Here is a 21,655-nt window from a genome sequence, read left to right as displayed (position 1 = left end):
GGACTACCTTCTGAATCCAGGCTATTCCAACCATTAGGTGAGTGATACTAGGCAAATTATTTAACATGTCTCTACTTCAATTTGCTCATCACCAAACTGAGATAAGAACAGCGCCTACTTGGGTGCCTGGGTGGCTCAGTCAGTTAGCATCTGCTTCTGGCTCAGGTTGTGATCTCTGGTCCTGGACTTGAGTCCTGAATCGGGCTTCTTGCTCAGTGGAAAGTCTGCTTCTCACTCTGCCCCTCCCTGCTGCTCCTGCTCTCTCTCTCTCTCTCAATCTCTCTCTAATAAATAAATAAATAAAACCTTAAAAAAAAAAAGAAGAGTACCTACTTCATGGAATTTCTGCAAGGAGGACATGGAGTAAAAGGTATAAACTACTCAGAACAATGGCCAGCACATTTTCAAAAATATTAATGTTACCATTATTATTTTACAACCTCTTTTCCCTGGTAGTTTCTCACTAAATTTTCAGATTAGAGGACTGGAAGATGTCTTTCCTTCCTTTGTTCCCTTTTCCCCTTGCCCTGTCGTTATCTTTTTGCCTCTTCCCTCCTCCTCCCCCTTCCCCTTCCTTCCTCTTTTCTCTCGGCACCCTCTCCTTGCCCTTAGGATTTAGTGTGTGTGGGGGGTACATCCAAGAAATTTGGATAGTTAAATGTCTCTTTAAACTCAAGGCTTTCTAGTCACTCAAGACTAGTCAAATATAAAAGTAAAGACAAACCACACTGATTTAAGATCTGAATACTAAGCAGTTCTCTGAGTAAAATTATCACTTAAAACATAAAGGATATCTGGAGCACCTGGGTGTCTCAGTTGATTAAGTATCCGGCTCTTGATTTCAGCTCAGGTCATGATCTCAGGGTTGTGGGATCAAACCTCCACAATCAGGCTCCACACTGAGTGTGGAGTCTGCCTGTCTCCCTCTCCCTCTGCTCACTCTCTCTCTCTAATAAATAAATAAATCTTTTTAAAAAATGTAAATGAAAGGTGTCATAAAAGTACAGATAAAATAATTTTAGTTACCGATCCATTTAATACATCTGTACCAGTGTAGCCAGCAACTTTATCCTCAGGACATCCTCTCTTCAATGTCTCTTACTTGATTACTTTTAACAAGAAAGGATGTAAACAGATGACCCAAATGACTATGTGGTTAAGTGGTTTATCAATAAAACCTGATTTACTCAGCGAATATGCCACTTACTCTTCTATAGGAAAAGCACACACAGCACATTATATAATTGTCTTAGACTTGAGTTCAAATGTTCCATAATTCTTTTTTTTAAAACATTTATTTATTTGACACAGAGAGAGACAGCGAGAAAGGGAACACAAGCAGAGGGAGTAGGAGAGGGAGAAGGAGGCTTCCCGCCAAGCAGGGAGCCCGATGCGGGGCTGGATCCCAGGACCATGGGATCATGACCTGAGCCGAAGGTAGTTACTTAACAACTGAGCCACCCAGGTGCCCCGTTCCATACTCTTAGTATGTTTTGTTTTGGTTTTTTAAAGAATTTTAAATAGAAAACTGGGTTTTAAAATCACAGAGTGTGCATCATACATTTGCTGTACTAACATTAGATTATAAAACTGGGTGCAGTGTCAATTTAATTGCCAGCTGTAGAGAGACCAGATACATGGTAAATGATCAGTATTCATTGCTTGGTTTTCTTCAAGTCCAAGGTGCCATCAGTTGTAAGACCTTAAAAGATAAAATTAGGACTGGCAATTATAATTCTAAGATGCCATCAAAGGTAAGATACAACTCTACTTCAGAGTTCCCAAAATGTAAAAAATCTATATCTGGAGATCAATGAAACAATGATATTGTTATTAGCCATTAGGAAATACTTACTGAGGGCCTTCTATTGTCCATAGTTTTAGCATTGGGAACTATTAGGTATATAAAAATACTAGACATAGTCTCTGACCTTGGGGGATTTAAAGGGCAGTTAAGGGGTGCCTGGCTGTCTCAGTCAGTTAGGTATCCAACTCCTGATTTCAGGGCACGTCTTGATCTCAGGAGCATGAGATGGAGCCTGTTTAGGATTCTCTCTCTCCCTCTCCCTCTGCCCCTCCTCCTTTCCCTCTAAAAAAAATAAAAATAAAAAAAATGACAGCTTTAATTTTGGGGATTAGCCTGAAAAGAGAGAATCATGGCATATTTATGTTCAAATGCTATAGATTCTGTTATTTTATTTTTGTTTAATACCCAAAGTTACTGTTGAACATTAACACTCTCCTTCAGGTACTGCTGGGCACATACTAATTACAGATACTAACTCTTACACGGAGTTCTACTGAACACATCATAAATACTGGAGAAAGAAACGAAGGCAAGAAATTATAACACTTGGGTCAGAAAATTTCAAATAAATTGCTTTAGTGTTCCTGGACTCTCTCACAAACTAATTAGGGAAAGAGGTCAACAAAAGCCCACATGGGAAGCAGCTACTCTATGTAACATTCAATACAGTCATGGCTTACAATGAGGAAGAATTCACTGCTTATTAAGAATGCTAAGGGACGCCTGGGTGGCTCAGCGAGTTAAGCACCTGCCTTCAGCTCAGGTCATGATCTCAGGGTCCTGAGATCAAGCCCTCTTAGGGCTCCCTGTTCAGGAGGAGTCTGCTTCTCATCCCCCTAACCTCTCGTGCTCTCTTTCAAACAGATAAATAAAGTCTTTTTCTTTTCAAGAAATGCTAAAAAGTGCAAACTGCATCATCAAAATTTTATTGGGAAATATGAGTGAGGGCATATGAACTTCTTTGCAGTTGGTAAATATTATTTCTGACCAAACAGCATTTTTCTAAGAAAACATTGCTTGGGTTAAGACTTAAAAAACCTAAGTTATGGGGTGCCTGGGTGGATCATTTGGTTAAGTGTCTGACTCTTAATTTTGGCTCAGGTCATCATCTCAGCGTCCTGAGACTGAGAATTACGTTGTTGGGAATCTGTGCTCAGCGGGGTGTCTGCTTCTCTCCCTCTCCCTCTGCCCCTCCCTCTGCTCAGGGGCGTATGCACTCTCTCTCTCTCTCTAAAGTAAATTAATAAATCTTTAAAAAAAATACCTAAGTTATTTCTCAGGAGAAAATAGAGTTTGGGACCCTGGGAACAGTGAGGCCCAAAGACAACAAATATCATTTTAAACAGATTCAATTCAAAACTATATCTACTTGGAATTAGGCAGTTGTATGCTGCTGATACAGATTTACTTTATGTTCTCGTTTTTTAAAAAGTAATTCTTGTCTTAAATGAAGAAGTAACGCAGGGCAAGGATTTAAATTACCTTTCCGGAGCCAACACGAATAAGTTAGAGCATGCCAAAAGTGAGAATCCGAGATCACTATTAAACTAAAGGAAAAGACAACACTGAACATCATTTAATTCAAAGGTCATCTTCTGTGATATCTATGTATGAGGTGTTGTACCAGCTGTGGGGAGAATCACAAAGACATAAAAACATATCCCTGTCCAATCTGATCTAATAGCAAAGGCAAGAAATTAACTCAAGTAAGTACACAGTAAAATATAATCAGCATTACAACAGAGTTACAAGCAAAATGCGATCGTACACATCACTTCTGGTGTTGACATCTTGGAAAGCTTTATAAAAGAGTTGGCATTTTATTATTTTTTTTAAAGATTTTATTTATTTGTCAGAGAGAGAGAGAGACCACACACAAGCAGGCAGAGGCAGAGAGAGAAGCAGGCTTCCCGTCGAGCAAGGGACTCGACCCCCAGAACCCTGGGATCGTGACTTGAGCCGAAAACAGCGGCTTAACTGACTGAGCCACCCAGGCATCCCAAGAGTTGGTATTTTAAACAGGCCTTAAAAAATGTGTAGGACTTTAATAACTGGAGTTGAGGGGAAAAAGCATTTTGGGCTAAGGGGAAAGCATGGAAAAAGAGAAAGTCATGGAATGTTTAAGGAGTTGTGGGATGTCCTGCAATTTGTGCCTGATCAGGATGAGCACACAGGAGATAAAACAGAAGATGATACACATCAGGAATGGGAAGACTCTTCAAACCCAAGCCAAGAGGCTGGTCCTCAGAAAGGAGGTGTAAGGGATCCATCCATGTGTCGAGTAATCAAGGTTATGCCTTAGGAAGACTAGCTAGATGACAATGTCCAGGATGGACCGGAGAAGAAACAGGCTGGAGGAGAAGAGATCACTTAGGAGGCTACCATAATCATCCTAGCAAAAGGTACTGGAAAGAAAAGGTTCAAGTATGAAAACTTTCTGAAGAAGAAATGATAGGATTAAATGTCAATCAGCTGGATAGGATTAATCTGATGTTTGTAGCTTGGGTAACACAGAGGATAGGCAGAAAGTCTATAATTGGTGATGTGGGAGCCATAGGAGCCCTTGACCCTGAACTGTATGGTAATAAAGGGGAAGGATAGGTAGTAGTAAATTTTAGAGTATGCAGGCTTTATGGGATGTTGTTGTCTGAGCAGAAGGTTCAGAACAGAAAACCATTCAAGATGGCTTCCAGCTCTCTTTTGCTTGACTGCCCACAGAACAACTGTTTCAGAACTGCCTTTGGCCTTATTCCTTTGGCCTACTCCTCATGAAATAAATATTGAGTGAGTGTGTACTGAGTGCCAGGGACTATTCTAGACAGTTGGGGCAAATCAGTTAACAAAACAGAAAAAAAAAAATTCTTGCTTTCGAGGAACTTGCATTTCAGTTGGAAGAGACAGACAATAAAAATTACAGATAATTAAATAAACAAAGTATATTATGTTAAAAGTCAAAAATGGGATTACAAAGAGAGAAGACTAAGAAGTATGAGAAGTAGAGATTCTGGGGTAGGGGGAGGGGTAGAGATTACATTGAGAGATGGAGCAAGTCACAACCTTTGCTTCCCAGCCCAGTGTTATTATCAAAGGGTACTGTTGGGACATCGTTTACCACATTCCCCAGCTTCGTCTTAATGAAAGCACATGAGAGGGTCATTAAGTTTCCACAGACTCCCTGACTTCTCACCACCATCCCTCACCTAACTGATCACATTTCTCTCTCGGCATTAATGGCCAGAGAGCCGAAAGCTAAATTTGTGATCTTCTTCCAAAACACAGATGGAGCCTCACGGCATTTTTTTGTATTTGTTTCCATCTTACTTTCCAAGCATTCGTTTTCCTACTGTGTTGATATCATCACATACTTTTACTCCTGTTGTGTAATTTTGTCAGTTAAAATCCAATTTAAAGAAATATGCAAAACTAAACTGTTCAAGTTATTTGTTTTTTATGATCTGGACCTCTTTTTCACACCAAAATTAGTGGTTTTAGTTAAGGTCAAGCCTGTTAATATACTTAAATGCGTAGTCTGTATGTCAACCAGTGAGAGGTCTATCTGCCTTCCCTACTGGTCAGACAGTTTGGATACTTACATGAAATTCACACAGCCGGTGCCAGCAGGTGGAGCGATCCAGACGAAGCTGAGGTTGGTTGTGGGCAGATGACTCACATGTGAGGCCACCACGCTGCACATAAACTGGTTACCAAACTGGTGGTCAGACATGATCCCTGAGAGACAGAAAGGAAGAGAAGCTGTCATAAAAACAACAAAACAAGCTCTTTCTTATCATGGCATGAACAATATTTTTTGGACATTTTTCTTATATGCTAAGATTCATCACGTTGTTTGGATGCTCAGTAAGTTATGCAATTTTCCGTGTCCTGTTGTTAGGAGAATTTTAATTTAATTTAAAACATTTTTGTTACGGGGTAATCTACTAGTTTCATTGCTCTTGTAGTTGCTAGGCTTTGATTTTGTTGATTGGTCTCTGTCCGTCAACAAAGACCACCAGGGCCATACCTACCGTATAACAAGGGTGGTCTTAGTGGAAATGTTTATAGCAAATAAGACTAAGTTATATTGGGAACTGGGAAGTATCTCAGTGAGAGGATATTAGCAAAGGCTTGTTAAACTCTTTGGGCTTAAGGTAGGTCATTTTAGACAGTAGGGGGATCGAGTTGTCCTGGGAATTTCCTGATTTTAGTACTGAAATTCCTGCATCCTGGGATCACCTAATCTTGCTGGGGAGGTTACAGGGATACATGGTTTTGCTTCTGGATTTGGTGCTATCAGAAAGTGGGGGCTATTTTATCATGGAGTGCCTTATTAATCTGTATATGGGATACATGAAGAGTGACACAGCCTAAAGTTGTGATTGATAAAATTCAAGTCAGCATGGAGAGAGGGATGGTCACTTTTGTGATTTGCACCATGTTCTTGCTTTTGTTTGTGTGCAGGTTTGATTACAAAGTGGTCTAGGTTTTGGCTCAAGCCATCAGTTTAAGGTGGCCTTGTCTGATGTCTGATCTGTAAAACCATTTACATTCCACGTGAGAATACCAGAGCCCAGCTGTGAGGGCCAGGTCAGCTCCCAGCTGAGCTATCTGGAGATGCTTTTTTTTTTTTTTTAAGAAGATGATTCTCTTAGTTGACATCTGATATAAAATATTTTTTATTTTTTATTTTTTTAAGTTAACATATAATGTATTATTAGCCCCAGGGGTATAGGTCTGTGAATTGCCAGGTTTACACACTTCATAGCACTCACCGTAGCACATACCCTCCCCAATGTCCATAACCCCACCACCCTGATATAAAGTATTAACAAATAACTCAACACTAAGAAAATAAACAACTCAATTTTTAAAAAATAGGCAAAAGACCTGAATAGACACCTCATCAAAAAATATACAGAAGACACGTAAGTATATGAAAAGATGTTCAACATCATAGGTCATTAGAGTACTGCAAATTAAAACAACAATGAAATGCCACTTCCCAACTATTATGGCCATAGTACAAAACAATGACAACACCAAATGCTGGTGAGGATGTGAAACAAAAAGAACTCTTGTTCATCACTGGTGAGAATACAGAATGGTACAGTCACTTTGGAAGACAATTTGGCATTTTCTTATAGAAATAAACATACGCTTACTGTACGATCCAGCAATCATGCTCCACAGTATTTACCCAAATAAATTAAAGATTTCTGTCCACACGAAAACCTGCACATGGATGTTTACAGAAATCTTATTCATACTTGTCAGATTAGAAGTAACCAAGCTATCCTTCAATAAGTGAATGGAATGGAACTGTGGACACTCCAAACAATGGGGTATCTATTCAGAGCCAAAAGGCCATGAGCTACCAAACCATGACAAGACATGGATAAATAAATGCATTTTACTAAATGAAGGAAGCCAATGTGGAAAGACTACATACTGCATGATTCCAGCTCTACGACATTCTGGAAAAGGCAAAACTATGGAGACAGTAAAAACATCCCCAGTTGCCAGGGGTTAGGAGGGAGGCAAGGATGAAAAGGCAGAACATAAGGGATTTTTAGGGCAGTGAAACGATTCCATTTAATACTACAATAGTGGACACATGTCACTATATATTTGTTAAAACACAAAGAATGCACAATATTAAGAGTGAATCCTCATGTGAACTAGGGACTCCGAGTGATAATGATGTGCCTGTGTAGGTTAATCTGTTGTAACAAATGTATCACTGTAGTTCAGGAAGCCGACAATAGTGGGGAGTGGTCGGGGGAAGGGGAGCATATGGGAATGTTCTATACTTTCCATTCAGTTTTGCTGTGACCTAAAATGCTCTAAAACCAAATTTTATTAATAGTAATATTAATAAAAGTATTGCCAGGAATGAGCAATTAGACAAAAAATTCACTTCCAGGCTTCATGAACTTAGGCAAATGACTTACTGTGAAACCCAGTTTTCTTGTCTATAAAATGGAAATACCATGTCCTCTTCACCCCAAAGTTATTGTGAGAATGAAATGATCCAATACATTGAGTAGAGTTCCCACCATGTTTGCACAGGTACCCTTTCTACACGTCATCATAACAGTTCATACCTGCTTCATCATAGCACTTGACCTACAAGGGGGTAGGTCTTTAACTGCTATATTCCAAGCAACTATCTTAATGTCTGACACATCACATATAGTCAAGAAATGTTTTTTTCTGAATCAATACAAGAATGACTTAACTAAAAACATTAAAAGCAACAGAAAAGATATCACATATGTTATATTACCTAGTGAAACAGAATCTTCTAGAATAAAGGAATGGGTCATACTGGATAAAGAAAGAGAGAAACAGGTCTGTATTTTGACATAGCCTAATGGTGCCTTTTTTCTCATGCAAGTTTTTATTTTTTTAAGCTACATCTTGAGACAAAATTCATCAAGCCAGAGAAACCACAAGGTTAGGGAGGATAAAAGACTCCCCTGGGAAATCATAGAGTGCTGTAGGAGACTCAAAAGCCATGACTCAGGAATTGCCACTCGACTCTGGGCATAAAGCAGAAATCCTGCGTGTTTGTGGAAAATGATACATCTGACCAAAAAGCCTGACCAAAAAAATACAAGTATTCCAGCCACAATCATGTGGGAAGGGAAATGAATCAAACAAATAAGGCTTCAGGGTTTCACAGCCTTGGTAATAGAATTCACATTCAAGTAGCTCCCTATTCTTCAGAACCCCTCCTGGAAAGTGAGTCAATGTCTAGGCTGCATATTACTTCACAACATTTTATAAAATAGCTATACTGTTGTAATTATGACACACCCCACTCTGGGTAAATTTGCCACAGAACAACATTCTTGCCATCCAGCTGTCTGGCACAGTAGTTCCCCCAACAAGGTTGCACAATGGCATCATCTAAAGAGATGGGATAACTACTCTACTGGTTTCTAGAGATTCTGAGTTAACTGGGTGGGGATAAAGCCTGGATACTGGGAGTTTCAGAAGCTCACCAAGCAATTTCAATGTGTAGTCAAGAACATGCAAAAAATGTGTCCCTGATAGTAATGCAAAATATTCAGTTCTTTACCCACTATTCCTAGAACACCCAAACATGTATTCTGAGGGCCTTATTACATACCTTCAAATACTAGGAGTGTGCAGTAGTCTTTGCTTTTTTAACAAAGAGCCCTAACCTACTCTACTGCTTTCACATTTTCTTTTTGTTTTTAATTGAAGTATAATTACCATACAGTGTTATATTAGTTTCAGGTATATAATGACTCGATAATCCAATACATTACTCCATGCTGATCACAAGGGTAATTTTTTTTTCACAAGGGTCATTTTAATACCCTTTATCTATTTCACTCATTTCCCCACTCATCTCCCTCTACCAACCACCAATTTGTCCTCTGTATTTAAGAATCTGGTTTTCCCTTCTGTTTGTTTTGCTTCTTAAATTCCATATATTATGGAACCATATGGTAATTGTCTTTGTCAGACTTATCAGTTAGCATTATAACCTCTAAGTCCATTCATGTTGTTGCAAGGTGCAAGATCTCATTCTTTTTTTGTGGCTAACATTCTATCATATATATACAATATATGATAATAAATTTTTTTATGCATTCATCTGTGGATGGACATTCGAGTTGCTCCCATATCTTGGTTACCACATTTTTTTTCTTTTCAGTGTAACAGTATTCATTGTTTTTGCACTACACCCAGTGCTCCATGCAATACGTGCCCTCCCCATTTTAACTGGCATTTTCTTTGAAAATATCTAAAAGTTGGTCAGAGCTGCAACTATTAGCAATCTGTTCATCTTAATATCAACCAGCAGGAAATAACAGTATTTACAGAATACCCAGTTGGGCTCAAACATTCTGTTAGGCCCCGTGGAGGTGCACAGAAGAAACACAGGCCGTGGTCCCTATCCCGAAATGACTTGAGCTGGAAAGAGAAAACTGGAGAAAACGACATTCTAAATAAAATACCCGGAAAATAAGTAGGGCTAAATGAAGTTGTATTTGTGAAGAGTTATGAAGTAGGAGAAGAGTGACTAATAGAAACAATTGCAATAACGGTTATGATAATACTTAATTGAGCACTTAGTATGGCTTAGTGCTATTATAAGCATTTCATGAATATTAACTTATTTGAGGCTCTTAAGAACCCCGTGAGGTAGAAGCTGTTAGTTTCTCCATTTTACCTGTGAGGACCCTGAGACAATGCAGATAAAAGAATGTGCTCCTGGTCACAGAGAAAGTGGAGAGTGTAGTGTGGGTTCAGACCAGTGCCCTTGCAATCCAGTCATAAATGGCACTATTGAAGAGGGAGGCTGGAGCAGAGTCTTGAGAGAAAAGCCATGATTTCCCATATTTGTTTTTATTCACATGAGACAGCAGGGTATAATCAAGAGACCATCCCCTCACTCTGCCACACACGGCTGAATGACCTTGTCAGGGTACCCCCTCTCTCAAGCTTCGTTTCTGACATCTGTAAACTGCTGGTCTGTGATCACTAAGACCCCCTTCAGTGCCATAGCTCTCTGAGTACAATCTAAATGAATAGAAGAAAATATGGAAGGACATCTCTCAAAGGCAGACATAATGAGCAGAGGTGCAAATATAAAATGAGTACAAAGAGGAGGGCAGTCAGACTCAGATTCTAGAGTTCTATGAAACAACAATTTACTGCCTCCGCCACAGTGATCTTAATGGCTTGTGTCATGAAAGACATATACCATCTAATTAACATAGGTGATTCGGGAACCTATTCTTGGGACAACTGAAATTTGAATTTGATAATGAATTTAAGTCTACGATGGTGCTTTCCCTGCTGCATGCTGGATAATAGGACATATATTGAGTTTTTAATATTACTAGGAAAAGGGAAAATCAGATCTGCAATAGAACTTAATTACATGTATCTCAGGGATATATATACTTATTAAATGTATATGTGTGTGCCACAGTAATAATAAAAATTTTATTTCCTTGCTGTATGTACATGTAAACTCTCATGCAAAAAACTGTTCATGTGGAACTTCTTCCTCAGAGAAAAAAGCTTTACTTTTCCAAGTACATTATGGACTCTGAGAGACAATAAGCACTTCAAGAAGTATGGCTCTCCTGACCTAACTTTGGGTAAAGAAAGTAAAGTATAATTTTAAACTCTTAAGTTCTACAAATTGATAACTTGTCTAGCAAGATCTTAAAGCATCCATGTTATAAACATATTTTCCTTTTGAATATTGTGTATATACACTTGAAAAATAGAATATTCACAATCTAGCCATACTTTCTATATTAGAAAGAGTCAGTACAACTCTTTGACTTAGTATGGGTGTTTTAAATTCATCTGCTCAGCAGGGAGCCTGCTTCCGCCTCTCTCTCTGCCTGCCTCTCTGCCTACTTGTGATCTCTGTCTGTCAAATAGATAAATAAAAAAAAATTCATCAAGGCATTCGAACCACTGGATATCTAGTGTAAAAATATCTCATATTTGTCTTCTTAATGATCACCGTGGTTAAACGATATAAATCTATCCCAGAGTTTCCTTTATCCACATTATACTTCTGCAAGATGAGGCTCACAGTGTCTTTAATTGTTCTAAAGTTGCTTCCATGATTCCTTTCAAGACAGTGATACATATTTCTTTGCCTTCTGGGATGTCATTTTCCTTGACAAGTCTTCAGTTATTTTAAGTTTGTGACTAAACCTTGTATGAACTCTATTTTCCCAAAGGAATAGTTTTCTAAGCTTTTAATGTGCACACCTTGGATCTTCAGAACTGTAACTAAAAGTTCTATAATTTCCTCCATCTCTACAACAAAATGCACATAATCTCATAAAAATGTAGGCCATTCACTTCTAAGAAGCACACTGAAGACTTTATTACTCAAAATAACCAATGTAGTGGAAAAGTTACACATTCGTGTTGGGTTTATTCCATATTTTGTAGATTAAAGATGTGGATAACTCAAATCTATTTAGTGTGTGATTTGCCATGGTTAGTGTGAAAGTGGGTAGAAACTTGCCCTGGTTTAAACTGGCTTATTTTTCACAGATTTCAAGCACTACGATATCTGTGGATGAGACACTGCCAAGGAAACAGCAAGTACCTTAGTATTACAATTTCTTGTTCGTGAAAAATGTAGGCTGCATATATAAAAATGATGAAAAGTTAAAAGAAATATTATTTTACCATTTCAAACACTTTCAGAAAGTACAGTAGAATGTTGTGTCAAGAAGTTTAGTAATCTATTAACTTATGTCTACATGAAGAGCGGAAGATAAGACAAATATTTAAGGTGATTTCTAATTCATTTAATTTTTATCATTTGCTCTTTCCTTAAAAGGGGTATCTAAAGGCTTCAATCAGTTAATTAAAAAAAAAAAACAAAACAGACCCTTCTGCAAATCTGGTTTGGAAAGTTAGTGTTGTATTGTAAGTGAATAGGGAAAATGGATTATGGAGTTCCTCTTAGTCATTTTTTAAATCTTTTCATTTGATTTGAATACGAGTAACTGTTTACTTACAGAATTTGACTTGTCTATTATTTGCCTTCTTCACTAAGTCAATATACTCAAACATTTCAACAAAGGTAACATGATTTTACAGGCTGAAAAGTCATCACAGAACTTTCTGAAAACATCCTTATTGCAGCTTATCTGTGAAGCACCAGCCTGATGAAAATGGATATGAAAAGAACAGCTCTCCAGTTGTGCTACTAGATAATGAATAGTTCATGCACACACACTCACCTATATACACACTGGGTATTGTTTCATTTTTAAAACATTGATTTAAAGACATTTGGTTTCAGGCGTAAGTCTAGACGCAAAAAAGCATGAAAACCTTTTAAAACCTGTATGTCTATGGGCATAAGTTAGAAAACGTATGAGAATTCATGCTATTTCCACTCTTCTTGTCAATTACACAAAAAGATGTTCTTTTAAGTCAACCTGATTCTTTCCTCACTCACTGCCATTACAAAGGTGAGAATTACTGCTGTTGCCTTCCCTCTCTTGTCCTCTTCCAGCCCTGCCATTTGCTGAATGCCTTCTCCGCGCCCAGTGTTTTAGGCCTATTATTGCCTTACTAGTACTGGAGGGACAATCGTCAGGAAAGGTTAAACACAGACCCTGGAGTCAGTCTGCCTGGGCTCAGATTTTGCTCCACTACCGAGGAGCTATGGAACCTTGGGAAGGTTACTCAAAAACTCCGCTCTTCAGTTTCCTCTCCAGGAAAACGGAGATGGTAGTAATAGCTTGGTCATGAAGACTGAATGAGTACACAGCACAGAGTTAGCACTATATGTGTTGAATATTATCATTCCCATTTTGGAGACCAAGGAGAATTATCCAGAACTAGTGATTTTAAGTGACTTGCAAGGATAACAGAGCTAGGGAATGACACTTGAACACATCTTCTATTTTACACTGTGCCCTGGCTTCTCCCCTGCCTGTATCCTTACATGGAAGTACCTCAATTCTGGGACAGACCCCAATCCTGATCCAAAGGAAATCCTGTCCAAACCGAATGATGGAGAGCAAACCATCTGAGAGTAAGCAGGAAGAGGACCCCTTTCTCCAGGTACAATTTTAGGTGCTCCTCCTCCATCCCCCTTACCCCATCCAAACCCCTTAATTTCTCATCAGAGAATTACTGGATACTCTTTGTCCTCTTGGTAGGCACATCTCTGAATGAGATATGGATGTGAGTGAGACATCTTTAGGTCAAAAGCACTCCCCTAAAGGTCAAAGCCATTCAGTTATCCTTAGGTCTATGTGGCCACTGAGTTTGACAGAGCAGCAACTTTTCCAAAGAGCTAAAGTGCAAAAGTTTGCACTAACTGAAGTTCTCTGATCCACTGGTTCAAAGTATACCTCCACTGCCCCCCTCCTAACACTGCATACCACCTCCCCTCTCCCATTAACCTCTGCTGCTGGCAGGGAATCACCACATACTGTCTGCCCCCAGACTTTGCAAACTGACCACACCATACTGACTACCTGTGCAGAACTCTATTTTGCCTCCCTACCTGCTGCTTGCTCCTTTGACTTGCCCTGGTGTATGTTGGATTCACGGTACAACTTCCAGGCTAGAAGTCAGATTTTACACATTGGCAGGAAAGAAAAAACCAAAGAGGAAGTCGCTTCAGAGATATAAACCCAAGCCCATGTAGGAGGTTGAAAAGAGCCTCAGAGGCAAGGCTTTCTTAACAAAACATCCTGCATAAATGAAACCTGAGACCATTGGAATAGCAATTCTCCATTTCATCTTTCCCCCCAACCCCAGGCAACCAGCATTCAAGTCTCTGCTTTCATGACTTTGACTATTTTAGACACCATATATAAATAGAATCATGCAGAATTTGTCCTTCTGTAACTCCTTTATTTCAATTGGCATACTGTGGTCTAGGTTCATCCATGTTGTCACATATGGCATACTGCACTGTAAGTATATAGCATATTCTTTTTATCCATTCTTCCGTTGTTGGACATTTAGGTTGTTTCCATTCCTTGGCTATTGGGAAGTATGCTGCAGTGAACATGAAAATGCAGATATCTCTTCAAATTCTGATTTAAAGTCCTCTGGGAATCTACCCATAAGTGTTATTGCTGGATCATATGTTATTTCTATTTTTATATAAAATACAATATCACTGAGGCTCTGGGTATACTACTGATACCTCAGTTTTAACCACTGAATACAATCTAGCTAATTAAAGGAATGTTGAGTGAGATGAGGCAGCTTCTCTGGGAGATACACAGAAATAAACCTGGATGCTGCCCAGCAAGGAGTTAAGTCCACAGGACCGGGCCAACATAAAACAATAGCTGACACCACCTGCTCCTTGACATCAACCATATATGGACTAAAATAACAGAACATTCACCTCAGCTACTCCCCCCCCCAAAAAATAAGAACTTTCCATGACTGTACTTGATGGAATATGGATTCCCATGCTCAGTCCCCAGCTCATACTACACTCTTCTGTATCCAAGTCTCATGAGGGTTGTTCTAGATAGCAGGAGGAAACTAAGTTACATGCCTTCACCCCTACAGAGGAAGTGTGGGAATTCTATTTTGGAATGGTGGTACTCACAATATGGGAAACTTTATAAAAATGTTGGATAATCATAGATGGCCTATGTCTACCACAGAGCAAGTTCAGACTCTATGAAGTTCTGATACCAAAATAGCTAAAATAACTGATAGCTTTAAACAACCATGATTTTTAGGACTATGTCCATGAATGTACACATTGGGTTCCTTATCCCTTACCGTGAGTGAGCATTCTGTCACAGGAAAGATATTGCTTATAGCACCGAATCTATTTGATAGAACAGAGCAAAGACTCCCCATACCCTTCCTGGAAGCCTAACAGATTTCCCAAGGAATCACATCAGAGCAGATAATGTGCCTCTGCTTTCTGACTCTGGATGGCATAAATCTGCAACAAATGGCAGACATTCTCTTAACAATCAGAGTTCCTGCTAAAGAAGGAACATCAGTGAGTTAGCATAATTTTATTAGCTCAGTTAAAGAACACTATCTATCTAGTCTTGGAGTCTTTATTGACCTTTCCCCCAACCTATCAACCAATTAGAAAGTCCTTTCAATGTTACCTCAAATTTTCTCAACTCAGCCCCCTCTTACCTAATTTTCCTACTATGGCCTTATTTCAGGCTTTCGTTATCTCTTTTTTGACCAGTACCAACAACTCCCTAATTGGTCTCTTTGAGTTCAGTTTTGCTTCTTGAGGCTAACTCTTGGTCTCTTTGTAAAATGCAAATCTGATTTTATCATTCCACTGATTTACATCCTTCAGCAGCAATCCACACTTACAGAAGGAGGCCTAAGTTCCTCAAGGTAACATTCTGTCCCCCCTATTTCTCTGGACTCATTTATCATGACTCTTACTCACACTTCACATTCCATCAAGACTAAACTGTATAAAGCTGTATGCATGCACCTCTAGTTTTGCTCTTGTTCTCTCTGCCTAGACTAGGAGTCAGTAAACTATTGGCCCATGGTTCAAATCTGGACCATGGCCTGTGTTTGTATTACCACTGAGCTAAGAATGAGCTTTATATTTTGAAAAAGTTGTAAAACAAAAAGAAAAATATGTAATAGAGACCTATCATCATGATCTAAAAAGCCACTTACAGAAAAATTTCCTGACCCCTGGCCTAAGTACCTTTTCTTCCTCTCACATGTCTAAACCCTTATTCATCACTTAATACGCATGTGAGATCATAAATCATCTCCTCCATGAAGTTCCCCTGTAGAATTTCTTCCTGTATCCCAGATTAACATTAGGAACAGCTCCATGCTCTCACAATACCCAGAGAATTGTGCTGTTATTGAACCTACTCATTGCATTACAGAGAGTTACTTGTCTTCCTCATTAGACTGTTAAATTTGTGTTATGAATTTTTTACACACCAAATCTATAACAGGCACATGATAGATGTTTATGGAATGAAATGCTGCTGAATAAAGGTGTTACTATTGACATCATGTGGTTAACACAGTCATTTACATGGCAGGAGCTCTCCGTGGTACTGAAGAGCCTTCCTCCAGCTTCTTTCCAGAACCTTAGGTTTTGTATTTCTCAATTACCTTCACCAGCTTCTGTAATGGCTTCATGACTTCTCCTGCCACTTTCCACTTGACTTCCTGTAGAATACAAACTCTTGCCAAACTCTCTTCTTCTCCAATTAACTATACATACCTTTTGGTCAAGGCATTTATTGTCTACCAAACAGTCATAGGCTCCCCCACATTCTCTAGGCTCTCTGTAGTTCAAAAGGGCTGTGTGAATAATTTTGACCAATGGGATACAAGCAGAAATGATGCATACTCTTTCCTAGTTGAAACACAGAATAGAGTGAGTTCTCTGGGTTCCTGTATTCTCTCGCCTTGATGGCAAAAGAAGCCATGCACTAAGATTGCATAGTCACAGTATGGAAATACCTTAGATTGCTGAGTTCCTGCATGGAGGGCAACTACCATAGAGACTCTGGCTTATATAGAGCTGTTGAATTAAGCTGCAATTTGGGGGTTAATTTCTTACCATAGCAAAACTGAATTTCTCTGATTAATACATCCTTTTAATATAATAACTCTTATCACAGTTCATTTACTTCTAGTTCCTTCACTAGATTGTAAATTTCTTAAAAGAAGTGATTTGATTCTACTGATTTTCACAGCATCACTCAGTAATTGTTTGCTAAATGGATGAACAGACTGCTAAGTCTGCTTTCCTCTTTTCTGTGACATTTCCTACTTTCAAAAAGAACAACAATCTGTTTATCTTACAGCCATCAAAGGAAAACTGTGATGAGTGTAATTTCCTCATATGTGAAATATGGAAAACAATAGTAACCACCCCACTAGGTTCCCCAGTTAATGTATGTAAGGTGTCTAGAACAAAAACCAGCACATAGTAATTATACTACATAAATGCTGGCTATTACAACATCACTAAAACTTCTTTTTAGCATCCCTAAATTTCTATCCATATCCCCAGTGACTTACAAAATCAATGATTTTTTTTTTCTGGTAAAGGCATTGATTCAATAACTCTAGTCTTTGTTTTCTTATAAAATTAATAAATTTTAAAATGTTAAATCACATATAATACAAAAATACAGTTTATACATGTATAATGTCATAATTATTGCAAACAGTTTATCTATTTATATTATGGTAGCAGCTTAAGCACCACAAGAAAACATTGGCAATGAATGAATTCTGACAATGAAACATATTTCATGTTTTTAGCTCATGTGATTCCAAATCAGATAAAATATCAATACATTTTAAAAGACAAATCACAGGAAAATATGTACACTACTTTCATTAAATTCATTCATTCATTCATTATTCATTTATAGAGTGTGAGCACTCCCGGGGGTGGGGTGGGGGAGAGAAAATCTTAAGCAGGCTCCACATCCAGTGTGGAGCCCAGTGCAGGCCTTAATCTCAAAACCCTGAGATCATGACTTGAGCAGACATACAGAGTTAGATGCTTAACTGATGGAGTGCCCCATCTTCTTACATCTTTTAAATTCTGTTGTCTATGACTTTCTTGAGATGGCATCATTAGTCACAGTGAACTATGATGTCCTTACATGCAGGGCTCAATCTAATGACCTGGAGATCATGACCTAAGCTGAAATCAGGAGTCAGATACTTAACTGACTGAGTCACCCAGTGGCATGAAACAAATTTAATTTTAGATTTGAAATTATTTTACCTACAGTTTCTAACTGAAAAGACACCCCAAATATATTTTTAAAAAATTCATATACACATTTCTACAGTTGGGAAGAAAATATTAGAACTTTTATATTTTATTGTCAAATTTATATGTCCTATAATATACAAAGTATGTAAGTACAGAATATATGTATTGAACTTATAAATTAAAAGTAAATAAACAGACATATTTAATTACACATGTATGCTCAAAAATTTTACTAATAGAGGAATTCTATGTTTGGTTTAGAGACTTCTAAAGGGAAGGGAGACAAGAGATTAAGAGATTTGATGTGAAAAAATCATCTTCCTTGTGACTTTCTGAGATAAGAGAACTGTCAAATTTTTATGTTATCCCCCATGGTCAGTCAGGAGATAACAATAGTGACGAGAATAAGACAAAAGGCTTTGATTTGAGTCCATTGTTATATTCTTCAAGGGAATGAAGGGGAACATGCCAGGAGGAGCCCAGCAGAAGTGTGCAACTAGCAGTGTGTTTCTGGGTGTGCTACGGAATTATGATCTAGCATGAGGATGCCAGATTTCTGCCAACAAGCATTAGAGATGCTATGAGGGCTTAATACAATGAAAGACTCATGCAAAGATATTGATAATCCAAAGTAAATTACTTTAAGTATCATAAGAGAAGCCTACATTATTTTGTAAGCCCACAGAGAGAGCAAATTCATCTCCTTAAGACAGAGAATCAATAAGCTATTACAGCAATGTTTGAGACATTACTGATTGTTTAAGGGAAACCAAATTATCTTGGGTTTTGTTTTGTTTTTGTTTCTTTTCTTCCAAAAGGAACAGCATTCTCAAAGTGGAAGAGTGCTGATCATCCTGGGACAACTAAGGAGAAGTGAGAGGGGCTGGGATATGGGAGTATGTACAGCAGGCCTGGGAAGGGAAGTGTGGGAAGAGCAATTGAGGAGGCCAGAATAGAAAGACGTTGGATGCCTCAGTCAAGAATTGGTACTGCTGTAGGCACAATGGGGAGTGATTCCCAGAATTCTGTATACAAAGAAAGAAATATAAATATGATAGTGTGTATAAAATGTTATGGATACAGACCAAAGAACATCAAGGACAGTGCCTGGAAAATTAACACAAGAGACCAGGCAAGGCATGAAAAGGGTTGGAATTGCAGCGTTAGAAAGGTTTTTGATTTGCATTCATTGTTTTATGCCTGTATTATGGTACTAGGGCTGCTATAACAAAGTATCACAAATTGGATGGCTGAAAGCAACAGGAATTTACTGTCTCACACTTTGGGAGCCTAGAAGTCCAAAATCAAGGTGCCAACATGCTAATTCTTTCTGAAGGCTGTGAGGGAGAACATGTTCCATGGTTCTTCCCTAGCTTCTGGTGGTCCCAGGCATTCTCTGGCTTATAGGAACATCATTCCAGCCTTCCCTCCTCACATGGCATTCTCTCTGTGTCTCTGTGTCTTCCTATGGTTGTCCTATAAGAACACCAGTCATACTGGATTAGGAAACCACCCTACTCCTGTATGATTTCATCTTCACTTAATTATATGTGCAATGACCCTATTTCCATATAAGGTCACCTTCTGTGGTATTGACGATTTAGGACTTCAACATATCTTTTTGGGGGAGATTCAATTTAACCCATAATGTGCCTCAAAGAAATGAAGAGAATCAGGAGGAGCTACAGAGTTCTCACTCAGAAAAATAAGTTCGTGATTGTGAAAGTATGGATGGTGTTCTGTGACTCAGTGTTAGGTAGAAAGGCTATGATTTATTAAGATGCCATTAAAGAAGAGTAACTCGTTTTCTAAATATTAACTTTTAATTCAAACTTCCCTAAAATACAACTATATAGTAAATAATAACCACATAAAGTCATGGGGGGTTCATTAGAAGAATGGGCAGCAGGAAGGGGAGAGAAAATTCACACACACTCACACACACACACACACACACACACACACACACACACACAAATTAAGTTGACAAAAAGTCCTAGAAAAAATTCGAGTTTTGCATTTAGAAATTGCATGCAGGAGTCCACAAGATTTTTGAAAGCAGTATGTACCTTTAAGTTAGGTAACCTATTGTCACCCATACTTTTCCTTAATAATTGAATCACTGGCTAACATAAACCCTACAAGAACAAATAAAGTTACCGTAAAATGATCATTAATAATCATTAATGACCAGAGACCTTCAAATAGGACCTAGCAAAGTTATTAGTAAAAACTATCCTAGTGGGGCGCCTGGATGGCTCAGAGGGTTAGGCCTCTGCCTTCAGCTCAGATCATGGTCTCAGGGTCCTGGGATTAAGCCCCGCATCGGGCTCTCTGCTTAGCGGGGAGCCTGCTTCCCCCTTTCTCTCTGCCTGCTGCTCTGCCTACTTGTGATCTCTCTGTGTCAAATAAATGAATAAAATCTTAAAAAAAAACACAACTATTCTAGTATATTTGCCCACTCAAGTAACTACACTACCACGCCCCAACATGTTATTGATAAGAGCTATGCAAAGGTTAGGTTTACATTATAATAATATAGCTCCTTATAAAGATGTCAGAAGAGGTGACATCAAGATCTCTCTGAAAACTGACTGCACAGCTGGGAAATACCACTAATTAAACTATTATTGAATGTCGATTTTACAAAAAAAAAAAATTTTCTGAGTAATAAGGAGCACTTCCTAAAAGACTGTGATTATATTTCATGAGACAATGACTGCAAAAATCCCACCCACACTGTACAGTGTTTAGAGGAAGTTAACTGAGCTTCTTTTAAGCAGATTGTCTTTTCCTTTCCATCCAATGGAGAGGGGTATAATACAGTGTCATCTGGGTGTACAGGGATTTACAAACACAATTCCAATTACAAGGAACAGGATTTGCACACGTAAGGGCCTGCCCAGAGCACTACGAATTCATCTTCTAATTTGCAGCACTGCCCCCAGAGGCTGAGCATGATTCTGCCCGCATATGGCGAGTGTGTGGATGCCGGTGCCTAGTGCACTGGGTGGGCGGTACAGAGCTCCCAGTCAGGGAGGCTGAGCAGATGATTTACAGCTGACGTCTAAGAGCTCCACAGAGAACTGCCAAGCGCTGTACTAAACGCCACCAATCAGGCAAATCCAGTCGTGGCAAACAAGCTTGGCATTAACAGCAGAAATAAAATATGCTAATCAGTGTTCTACTCCAGGAAAACAAGTCACCAGGGAAGGAGATTGGGGGGAAAGCCACGTCTTTAAAGCTCTGCAGAGGTTTTGGGTTAAATTTTTACATTTATCTCTAGTTAGGCTTCACTGATATTTCCGCCTCATTTACAACATAGTAAATGTTTCACACAGCTACCTAGTTTGGCAGTCTCTTTGGAAATCTTTAAATCCCCTTCCAGGCTACTGGGAGTTAACTATGGCATTTAAAAGACTTTACATTTCAGTACTCTCTATAGGGTGCAGTGGAGTGTCAGAGTTAAGCACTGCAGGACTGGCACAAGGCCCACCAAGTTCAAATCCTGCCTCTGCCATTAAATAGCTCTGTGACCTTGGTCGACTTAAATTCTCTCAGCCTCCACTTCCTCACCTGATACTCAG

At 38.8% G+C, this 21,655-nt stretch overlaps 1 protein-coding gene across 3 annotated transcripts in view; it reads right to left on the bottom strand.

Annotated features, from left to right (window-relative positions):
* The window catches only part of RELN (reelin), a 518,586-nt gene that overhangs the window by 368,568 nt on the left and 128,363 nt on the right, over positions 1-21,655 (bottom strand). For all 3 annotated transcript variants that reach the window (XM_047695315.1, XM_047695316.1, XM_047695317.1), the window contains exon 3: positions 5,401-5,536. In XM_047695315.1, coding sequence (XP_047551271.1) covers positions 5,401-5,536 — 136 coding nt within the window. The remainder of the gene's footprint in view (positions 1-5,400; positions 5,537-21,655) is intronic.

Source organism: Lutra lutra, chromosome 11, assembly GCF_902655055.1.
Source record: "Lutra lutra chromosome 11, mLutLut1.2, whole genome shotgun sequence".
NCBI lineage: Eukaryota > Metazoa > Chordata > Mammalia > Carnivora > Mustelidae > Lutra > Lutra lutra.
The sequence above is the reverse complement of the archived record's forward strand: the minus strand, read 5'-3'. Positions and strand labels throughout refer to the sequence as shown.